The sequence below is a fragment of the Danio aesculapii genome, chromosome 25 (genome assembly GCF_903798145.1).
Source record: "Danio aesculapii chromosome 25, fDanAes4.1, whole genome shotgun sequence".
Lineage (NCBI taxonomy): Eukaryota > Metazoa > Chordata > Actinopteri > Cypriniformes > Danionidae > Danio > Danio aesculapii.
This window is the reverse complement of record NC_079459.1, coordinates 33,895,288-33,906,872: the sequence shown is the minus strand read 5'-3', so window position 1 is coordinate 33,906,872 and position 11,585 is coordinate 33,895,288. Positions and strand designations below refer to the sequence as shown.

Genomic DNA, 11,585 nt, shown 5'->3' with positions numbered 1-11,585 from the left:
CATGAATGATTAAGGCAGTTCTGAAGGCAAAAGAGTTGTCCAACCCGGTACTAGTAAGGGGGTACATAATAAAATGGCCGGCGAGTGTATACTACACATCTACGACACGCATTCATGTTTTACCAAGTTATATTATTACTATGCATGAAGAGTGATGGAAAATCTGAACGTCTCGGTTGTGCATTCAAGGAAACAACACTTTCGATATGGTTTTAAATGAACATGTTCTGCTATTTATTGTGCTTTTTATTAACAGCAGCCAGTTAAACCAGCCAAACTGCATGGCATTAGTTCATACATTTGCAATTACTTTACATTTTCTCTGTTAAAAGAACACTTTTGTTAGTTTTTAACTTATGTGCTTATTTGTGTTCTTAAATAATTGCATTTATTATAGAGTAATATATATGCATATGAATGCATTTAGCATTTTGGGCCTTAATAATGAACACAAGAAATGTAGCGACCGTATTTATGTACAAATGGATATTTTTTTGTATTCATTAAAAAGGCCCATAGTTAATACTGTTTCAACACCATGTTTAATAGCTAAATAAGAAAGAGAAAAACAGTTCAGACCACGTCATGTGACATTCATGCATCATTTACGGCACAATACAGTCATAGTGCTGGTGTGAAAAAGCTATGAATAGGAATCTGTGTTAGACTGTGACTGGAATGCATTTCCAATAACCTGAAATCAGCTGATCTAGAAACAGTAGGGTGTGTGATCTCCAGCTGCACGCAGGAGCTGATCCCAGACCAGCGGTTTAATGAAACATGACTGTCCTGGAGGCAGATGTGGAGATGAGGAGGACACTCAAGCATGCTGAGACCACAGAAACCGATCACAACGCTCCAGCATGCTCTGAATCAAAGCTCTGAGAGGAGAAAACAATGCAAATGAAACAATGAATGAGGACAAAAACATCTATGTAGTGCAGTATATACTAGGGGTGTCAAAATTAATTGTTTCTTCAGTGCACGGCGATGCAGACGCGAACAATTGGGTATCGAATCAGTAATAGATCATAACTGGTTATTACGTACTGACTTCATTTAACACATATGCATTATATGACAGTAGATTACTATGTTGAGGGAGGAGGCAACGAGTAATTAAAACGCTTCAACTACTTAAAAAGTAGATAACTGTGCACAATTCACTGCTTGTGAGTTTGGTGGACAGGTTTCACTGACATTGAAGTACATCGAAGCCCAGCTAGGAAAAAATAAAGCTGCAGCTCTCTCTCTCTCACTCTCTTTGACCTGCTGGCGTGTTTGTGAGGTAACATTTTATCTCCTCTCTCGGCTGTTAAAACAATAACGTTACTTGTGGATCCAGACATGAGCGTGTCTATTGACCTTATTCTTCAATGCAGAAGTGCACGCGTTTTGTGATTGTTTTAGAACTTCCGATTCAGTTGCCTATGGGAGAAATGACTAGGAATAATAAACGCCAGAAAACGGTCAAACTACTTACTCTATAAACAAGTGTTTGCATTACAATACAGACAAAGTAGAATAATATAATAAGAAAATATCAGTTTGCAACACCAAGCAGCAAAACGAGCTGTTTTTACGTTTAAAAATGAATGGAAGTGAATAAGACCGGAAGTTTCGAGCCAAAATGATTCAAATGGCTACGCCCACTCGTACGCGGAGAATAAGGTGAATAGAGCAAGTTTTCTTCACCGCTTCGCCATCTATAATGCATCAGCTGATCGCTGCGGTCGTTTAACATCAGCGTCCGTGCCACTGTTTGCTGAACAGCGCCAGAGTTGCGCTGACCGTTAGAGCCAATCGCAGCCTTTTCTGTTGAGTGCGAGATCAATCATAGGCGTTAAAGAACTCGCTCAACAAAGCTCAAAAAGCAAGCGGGATCATATTTATTATATTAGTTTATTTGCTATAAATGCTCATGTCGTTCTGTGCATGTACTTGGGTTTTGTTTGATACATTGCAAAAGAGTGTTTTCTTTGAGCAGGTCAAATTAAAGGTACAGTTCATACATCTGACTGCTTGTATTAAATGACAAAATTGTATTACAAATAGTATATAAATTTAATTATACATTTTAATACAAGATTTATTGTGTTAGAGTAAAATATCAAACTGTTTATGGAAAGCATCGTCAATGCACCGAGATATCGAATTGAATTGAACCAAATCGATGGCATGAAACCGAACTGTGAGACCAGTGTAGGTTCACACCCCTAGTTTATACCATGCATTGCTATTTTTCACAAACATACTGAAATGCTAACATACTGTGAGGAATATACTATACAATTCCAACTATTTAAAACAACAGATTATAAACATATACTCAGTATACACAGTACACAAAATCACTATCTAAATAAGAATATTTTTTGAAAAATGATGAAAGATTAAAATGAATCTGAATGGAATATTAGCATAATCCACAGTATCAAAGACTGTAGAACACACAAGACGTGTCACTCGTACAGTTTTGAATTGGGAAAAGTGTAACGGTCAATATGGCGAATAAAGCCCCGCCTACTAGTACAGGAGCCAATCAGCGATCGCTATAGACTGACGTTTCTCTGCGGGAGAAGCTCGGAGCAGACCTGTGCTTTCATGACAGTTTAAGTAGTCAACAAACACACTGGAATCACAGCGAATAATTGCTTCACAGACATAAGAAATATATCCACAACAAGCTTGAAATCTGTGCTTTTAAATGAACCAAATGCACTTTAAAACAAAAGTTTTTTGGTTTTGTAATCTGTATAAAATGAATGTGAGGTACAGTCCGTCCTGTCAAGCGCACAGCACATGACAGCATCTACTCAAACGCCTACAAACTTGTAAACAAAGTGTCGCTGTCATTTCTGGAGGAGATTCATCATCAAGAGCAAGGGAATTACTTCAGAAGAGCAGCGTGATCAGAAGATTATTATCCACAGGATGATAATGTGTAGAACGGCCATAAATGAGGTTGGTGTTGTGATCTCGTTCATTTTGAGTGCGAATACGCATTAGCTCGGGCGACCTGAGACAATGCCAACTTTGTTTGTTTCAAATGCTTAAAAACAAAACTTATGAGACAGTCGTTGTTTAATTTTATTGGTGATTCCAAATATGCAATGTAATCGTAAGCTTGGCTAACAGATTAGGAGAATTTGATGTTTCCCCATTCAGACAGAATGCCCGAGCACACGGCCCGAGAGGCGTTTCAAAGATGGCCGCTGAATGAAATGACTTGCCTTAAGGGGACTTTGACAGTATGTACTGTACACTGACTAGTATATTTTAAGAAAATAATAATCTAAAAGGGATATTCGCATACTACATAGTATATACACTCTACAATGAATAGTATAAACAAAACAAAAAACTATTTGATTGTAATGGAATATTATTATATTGCACAATATATACTGCACCCTGCCTATTATTTCTCAAAAGCAATTCAATCTAAATTAAATATTGGCATATTATGAAGAGTATACTGTACGCACCCTGCTCATTTTCAAAAACCTTTAAATCAAGCTAGAATATTAGCATATTACCCAGTATATGCTGTACATTGACTAGTATATTTGAACAACTATTTGATTGGAATGGAATATTATTATAGTGCACAGTATATACTGTAGATTGCCTATTGTTTTTCAAAAGCAATTAAATCTAACATGCAGAACATACTATAGTCCTTTCCTAAAGCAGTGGTATATACTGGACACAAATAAAAAAAAAATTATATGACTCTTAGTATATGAGTCTCTTTTTACAGCATGAAAGAAATAGTAAATATGATAGTCCACAGCACATAATATTTGACTAGATATTTTTCAAGATACTAGAATTCAGCTTAAAGTGACATTTAAAGGCTTAACTGTGCTAATCATTGTATAACAGTAGTTTGTTCTGTAGACAATGGAAAACAAATATTGCTTAAGGGGGCTAATAATTTTGACCTAAATATAATAAATTTGACTTAAAAAATTAAAAACTGCTTTTATTCTAGCCGAAATAAAACAAATGAGATTTTCTCCAGAAGAAAAAATATGATCAGACATACTGTGAAAATGTCCTGAATCTGTAAAACATAATTTGGGAAATATTTGAAAAAGAAAACGAAATTCACATGAGGGTGAATAATTTTGACTTTTACTATCTATTCTCACCTTTGCCGTTTCTCTGCCATACGCAGCAGATCACAGACCAGCGTGGAGCGTGAACTGAGATCCACCGGTATCCCATGATCCTGCAGGGCTGTCAGGGCTTGGTCCGGCCCGAAAACCCGCACCAGGCGCAGGATGATATTCTCCGGACTGACCCGAATGCTCCAGTCTGTGGAACCGTTTGATAAGCTAGAAGAGCTGCCACCATTACTGTTAGCGTCGTCCAAACATGAGCCATTGGTGCTTTTTGACGAAGATAGCGGAGATTCATCGCTTGCACTGATTTGCTGACAAAGCTGCAGCAGCAAAACCCACTCATCCAGAGACTGAGGAACAATACCTGGAAAAAAAGTGAAACTTTAGATTTTCAAAATAAGAGTCTGGTAAGTTTAATATAAGCTTTGATAAACTTATTAAAGAGTCCATATTATACATGAAATAGGGTCATATTTAGGTTGTAAGGGTCTCCAACAACAGTCTAATATGCATGCAAGGTCAAAAAACACTTTCATGGTCTTGTAATCTGCATTTATTTTTACCTAATTATCCCAGCGACTCCCATATGAATCGTTCAGCGATTCATTTGTTCCCAACCCCCTCCTCAGCGCGAAGCTAATCTGCGCTGATTGGACCGATGACAGCCTGCTGCGATTGGTCGACAGTGACAGGCTTCAGCGTGAGACAGAGTGAAATGGCCAGCTGCTAATCAACAATATAAAAGTCACAGTGCATACACGCTTCATAGTGGATTTTGGCTGCCAGTGGGTGAATGTAAATACAGACGATGGACTAGAAAATACTGACGACTAACTATTTTATTGAGCAAGAAGTCCAAGAAATGGCGAGGAGATCTCCTAGCCCATGACAGTCTACCTGCTCTTTTCACACACACACGGCCGGCAGAAAAGAGAGGGTGGCGTCGGCGACACCTCCCTCACCACCCGCGTCCTCAGTTATATCAGTGAATAAACCCCCCCCCGGTCTTCAGTTGAAACCGCGACACCGCAACACCCCCCCCCCAATTTTCTGTTAGTCGCAGGTTTCGAATCTCCCGGGTTTGCGCGCGCAACTACTGTTACACACTATATGGAAGAGCATTTTCAAAAACCCATAATATGGGCTCTTTAATAAGGGAGGAAGATTATCATTGTTATAATCTCAAAATGCATCCTGAGGCATGCATATTAATGATCCTGTGTGCAACATATCAGTCATATCATGTGTTTTGACAGCTGATCTCCTGATGATGCGGCTGGTCATCAGGGGCCTCATGTACGAAGACATTGCGTACGGACAAAGCTGTAAATGTGCGTACGCAGTAAAAAATTCTGATGTATGAAACAGTGCGAACGCTGAATCCCACGCATATTCTCTTTGTACATCTGAATTAACGTGAAACTGAGCGCACATGCACGAGCGCAAAACCCCTGCCTCCTCCACCTAAAAAATATGGTAATGACTCCAAACGAAACATATGGCAAAACCAAACGAAAAAGCAATGGCAAAAGCAAGCAAGAAGATAAACTGAACAGAATGTGAATTGGAGGTGCTCCTTTCTGTGGTAGATCGGAGATAAACAGTGTTATTTGCAAGTTTGTCCTCCAGAATTAATAACAAAAGAAAAAAATAGAGTGGGAGAGTTTAGCTGATGCAGTTAACGCAGTAGGGTCTGAACATCGCACTGTGAAGGAATTAAAAAAGAAATAGTGCGATGTAAAGGTGTACAATTTTGTAGTGAGATAAAATAACTAAAGAGAACCAATATCAGCAGTGTGAGTGGCGTAGCCCGTAAAGCGCATGGCAACCTGTTTTGACACTATCAATCATGAACTCGGTACAAATCCAGCGTCTGATGAACTCAATCTTCTTTTTTCCCCCCATTACATATCAGATTTTGCCTACTCTTCATCACGAGGATGATAAGTAGGAATCATTAAGAAGTGTGTGTATTGTGTTAAGCGCATTTGAGTATCACTTATTATTTGCACATTTATTGAATGGAAATGTTTCTGATTCACGTTTGCAAATTCATCTTCAGATGGCGCCTTTATAGCAATGTGCGTGCAGTCGATCGCTCCGATTACACTGGGAAAACCAGCGTTTGGCTGGTTTGGTTTGGCTGGTCAACTTCATGGTATGGAAACCTTATATACCTGCTAGACATGCGGATGATCCTGTCCCATACAGCTGCCATTGCACGGCTCAAAGATACTTTGTAGTGTGCAATTTAACACAATTGCCTCTAGGAGTCGCCAGTGAAAATAAAACACACACACAAGAAATGCACGTGCGCCAGACATGAAGTTGGTGTGGACCAACGCACATTCTCACGTTCATTTCATCGTTAGTAAATCCAAACGTGAGCGTGAAATCTGGCGTTTTTGTGCGTACGCAGCGTTGATACAGGAGGCCCCAGGTCCGGATGATATAGAATGTGAGCTAAGTATATGAAAGTCAAAATGTGAGTCATGCAACAGTCTGCTTTGTGTTCTGATCCACTGGGGTTTTACACTCGTGGATTATACATTAAAAAAAGTTGTCTGAAGTGCCTTGAACTCTACAGCTTTGTTTGACGTGTGATGTAAATTCAACTGAAATGTAAAAATAAGGTGGGGCACATTAAGTAGTTCCTCCCCCTTTTTCTGAAACAGCCAATCGCATTTCGTTTTTATCACAGCTCTGCCAATCAGTCATTGTGCTGCAAGTAAGTGATTTAGACTGGCGTTTGCTGTACCATCATCCCCCTCCAGTAGTGTCATGTCGTCCAGTCTACAGATGGCACTGAAGGCCTCGGCTCGCCTTTGCAGCTCTCTGCACAGGTACAGGTAACCCATCCAGTACCTATCAGATGAACAACACACTCACAGGTTACACAACTGCAAATTCAGACTCAATTCTGTCCAGTCTAAATCTACACTCACCCGTGAGTTTTACACATGTCTAGCATCTTCTGTTTGGAGGCCAGATCAGCAGGCAGGCGGATCAGCAGAGACAGCAGACGACCATAACCCCAGCTGAAGAAGTGAGAGCGCCATCTACAGCACAGACAGTACAGTACAGTCAGCAATACAGAAATTAATGGGGTCGGAAAATAAATATTATAAATAACACTGTAATGTATAGATTATACAGAAGTAAATAGTTGAATAGATCTAATTTCAATAGATATATTGACAGTTATATAATACGAATTATACAAAACAACACATGAAAATAAGATATATGAAGGGTTGAGATGCAAAAACCTCGAATAGAAAACCTCGAGTATAAAAATGCATGGCATGATATATTTTTGAGCACTTCTTGTTTTACACACATGACAGATTTCTCATTGCTCATCCATTTTTTATTGTTATTTTTTTCTTTACCTGGGCTGTCCATCATGAGTGAGTGTGTCCGCCCTTTGTGGAGCATCATGGGATAGCGCCAGTTCCAGCCAATCCTGACGCAGAGTTTCTGGCTGAAGAAGAGAGCCCAAGAAAGACAACCTGGTCGAAGACAAAATAATGGATTATAGTATACGTGACGATGTATATACAAATGTAACTTGGCCATACCGTTGCTGTTCAGCCCGTGACTGGACTAAATTGTCCAAATAAGGCAGGAAGTGACTGGGTAAAGCCATCGCCATTATGTCAGAGGGGAGGATTGTGGGATAGAACTGCGGGTACGCTCTAACGGCCACCTCTCCATGTTTCTCATAGAGCCTGTAGTGAAAATTATTCAGAATAAATAATATATTCACACCTCAGCAAGTGACTTTATACACACACACACACACACACACACACACACACACAGACACACACACACACACACACACACACACAGGCACGCGCACACACACTGTTGAAGACAAAATTATTAGCCCTCCTGTGAAGCTTTCATTAATATTTGTCAAATATTTAAGAGATGTTTAACAGAGCAAGGACATTTTTCACAGCATTTCTTATTATATATTTCCTCTAGAGCAATTCTTATTTTGTTTAGTTTGTCTAAAACTCCAGATTTATTTAACTTCATTATAAAAACTGCTATGGTCTATTTTTATAATTATTATTAGCCCCCTTACGAAATTATAATTTTTACAACTGGCTACATAAACCACTGTTGTCCAATGACTTGCCAAATTACACTAATTAGCCCAGTTAGCCTAATCAAGCCTTTAAATTACACAAAGCTGAATACTAGTATCCTGCAAAATAAGAAGAAAAATATTATGTGCTTTCACCATGGCAAAGATAAAAGAAACTAGTGATTATATAGTATTCATAAAACTATTAGGCTGTAAAATGTGTTGATTCAAGTAAAATGTAAATGTGTCAAAATCTTCTTTTGCCTTGTAAATACTGTAAATACACAGAAACTGTGTGTGGCCGTGAGTGATGTAAACTCACCTGCCAAAAAATGACACAGACAAATGAAATTAGTTATTAGTTATAATTAAAATGAATACGTTTTAAAAATGTGTTGATTCATGTAAAATGTAAATGTTTTGAAATCTTCTTTTGCCTTTAACTGTATATTGACAGAAACTGTGTGTGTCTGTGACTGTAAACTGACCTGTAGAGGTGTGAGAGGAGCAGAGGAGCGTTCCAGGGCTGCAGTTCTCTTAAACTGCGCAGAGATTTCAGCAGATCCCCCTTCTGGATCACCTCCACTACTTTACTGGCCTGAGTGAACTCTAAACACACACACACACACCGAACAAACTCAGACAGTCCCACCACAATTTCAAACAACATTTTCAGATTTTTTGAGGCCTAGAATGACTGATTTTACTGCAAATTTACTGCAAGAGTAGAACAAAAACATATTAGGAACCAGTGGAGGATGACTAAATTATGACAGAATATATATGGAATATGAATGAATGTATAAACAGTGAATAAACACCCAAAAATGAACAGTTACTTACTATTTACCCACTCTAAAAAATCTAAGTAAATGCAGATTTTTGGGTGAACTGGCCCTTTAAAGCCTGTAATAAAGCCAATATTTTTTTATATAAGTAAATTATTGTTTATTGTTTTAGGGTGGGTAAATAGTAAGTAAATTTTCATTTTTGGGTGAACTGGCCCTTTGAAGCTTTTAATAAACCCAATACATTTTAATATAAGTAAATAGTAAATAAATAGTAAGTATAAGTAAATAGTAGTAAGTAAATTATGACAGAATATTGTTTTTAGTGTTGGGAAATAGTTAGTAAATGTTGATTTTTGGGTGAACTGTTCCTTTAAGCCTGCAATAAACCCAATATTTTTTAATATAAGTAAATTAGGACAGAATATTGTTTTTTTAGGGTGGGTAAATAGTAAGTAATTTTCATTTTTGAGTGAACTAGGCACTTAAAGCCTGTAATAAATCCAATATTTTTTAATATAAGCAAATTATGAGATTTCTGTGTGTGTTTTTTTGTGCAGGTAAATAGTAAATAATTTTTTTTTTGGGTGAACTGGCACTTTGAAGCTTATAATAAACCCAATACATTTTAATATCAATAAATATTAAGTATAAATAAGTAAAAGTAAGTAAATTATGATAGAATATTGTTTTTAGGGTGGGTAAATAGTAAGTAAATTATCATTTTTGGGTGAACTGGGCCTTTAAAGCCTGTAATAAACACAAAAGTTTTGATACAAGTAAATAGTAATAAGTAAATGAAAAATTTTGCGTGAACTGGCCCTCTAAAGTCTGTAAAAAATCCAATATTTTTTAATATAAGCAAATTATGAGATTTTTGTGTGTTTTTTGTGCAGGTAAATAGTAAGTAATTTTTTTGGGGGGGGGGGGGGGGGGGGGGGTGAACTGGCACTTTGAAGCTTAAAATAAACCCAATACATTTTAATATAAATGAATATTAAGTATAAGTAAGTAAAAGTAAGTAAATTATGATAGAATACTGTTTTTAGGGTGGGTAAATAGTAAGTAAATTATCATTTTTGGGTGAACTGTCCCTTTAAAGCCTGTAATAAACACAAAAGTTTTAATATAAGTAAATAGTAATAAGTAAATGAAAATTTTTGGGTGAACTGGCCCTCTAAACTCTGTAATAAATCCAATATTTATTAATATAAGATTAATTTTTGGCATTTGACAGGACAGTATGAAGACAGGAAGTGACGTGGGGCATTACACATGGCCATCTGCGCTGATAAACCCAATTTGTGCAATTAATCCATGTACAGTAAACTCACCCAGCATGCCAGCGATGTAGGCCTTCAGCACCTCACGGTTCTCTCTGTACCTCAGCATACACATCCTCCTCACTCTCTCCTGCTCCAACAGGAAGAAGAACCTCCTCAGAAACACACACACACTTTCCATGCCTCCTCTACCGGGACATCCCATCTCCAGATACAGACAGGCCAGCAGCGAGAGGTCAGCCTGCAGGTCAGGAGGCAGTGGTTTAGGGGAAAACAGCTGAATTAGTTCAACGTGGTTTCCAAGAGGAGGGAACTGTGCTCGCACTGGGGCGATGAAACAAGGGGTGGTCTCTCTAAGGTTCTCTTCTTCAGTGAGGGTTGTGGATTCATCCGGGTCAACAAAAGGCACTGTTGAGATCTCTGGTTGGACCACGACGCAGCAGGACATTGATGAGACGAGCTCTTCCTCCTCCAGGGTTTTCTCCTCTGCATTTGTTGTTTCCACAGGTATGATTTGATCCTCCGGACCCAAAACTCTCTCCAGAACTGGAGCCCACTCCTGGAGCACATCGCTGAGGCAGACAGGGTCCAGTAAAACCATCGGGTCCTGGATCTGTGAGCTGCAGAAGAATATTAATGTTCATTAGCAAAAACAGATAACAATCATTTTTAGAAATTGTCTTTAATTTTTCATTTTCAATCTGAAAATGACTAACAAACCCCCAATTTTTTTGGAACTGTAACGTTCAACAGACAACACAAAAACACAATGCTTGAAAAATGATCCGTTTATGCAAATAAACTATTCATATGTATACTCACTGTATATCAGTTCAGATATATTTATTCATCCATTCATTCATTTTCCTTCAGCTTAATCCCTTTATTCATCAGGGGTCGCCACAGCGGAATGAACCGCCAACTTATGCAATTTAATCATTTAAAACATAACAAATGTTTGACTCACACGTGGTAAAAAATAAGTACGTTATTTAATTTTTACATAAATATATCTGGGGTCACCTAGCAGCAGAAAGGTCACTGGTTCGAGTCCTGGCTGGCATTTCTGTGTGGAGTTTGCATGTTCTCCCCATGTTGTCGTGGGCTTTCTTCTGGGTGCTCCGGTTTCCCCCACAGTCTAAACACATGCGCTGTAGGGGAATTGATTAACTAAATTGGCCGTAGTGTATGACTGTGCAAATGAGTGTGTATGGGTGTTTCCCAGTACTGGATTGCAGCTGTAAGGGTATCCGCTGCGTGAAGCATATGCCATAATAGTTGGTGG

The 11,585-nt window shown here is 38.3% G+C and overlaps 1 protein-coding gene across 1 annotated transcript in view; it reads right to left on the bottom strand.

The window, feature by feature from the left end:
- Positions 1-207: 207 nt before the first annotated feature.
- hps5 (HPS5 biogenesis of lysosomal organelles complex 2 subunit 2) overlaps positions 208-11,585 on the bottom strand; it is a 37,636-nt gene continuing 26,258 nt past the window's right edge. The window contains exons 16-23 of the mRNA XM_056451513.1: positions 10,352-10,920; positions 8,718-8,838; positions 7,712-7,861; positions 7,523-7,642; positions 7,076-7,189; positions 6,889-6,995; positions 4,158-4,494; positions 208-881 (exon numbers count right to left, since the gene is read on the bottom strand). Of these exons, the coding sequence (XP_056307488.1) occupies positions 821-881; positions 4,158-4,494; positions 6,889-6,995; positions 7,076-7,189; positions 7,523-7,642; positions 7,712-7,861; positions 8,718-8,838; positions 10,352-10,920 (1,579 nt within the window). The 3' untranslated portion in view covers positions 208-820. The remainder of the gene's footprint in view (positions 882-4,157; positions 4,495-6,888; positions 6,996-7,075; positions 7,190-7,522; positions 7,643-7,711; positions 7,862-8,717; positions 8,839-10,351; positions 10,921-11,585) is intronic.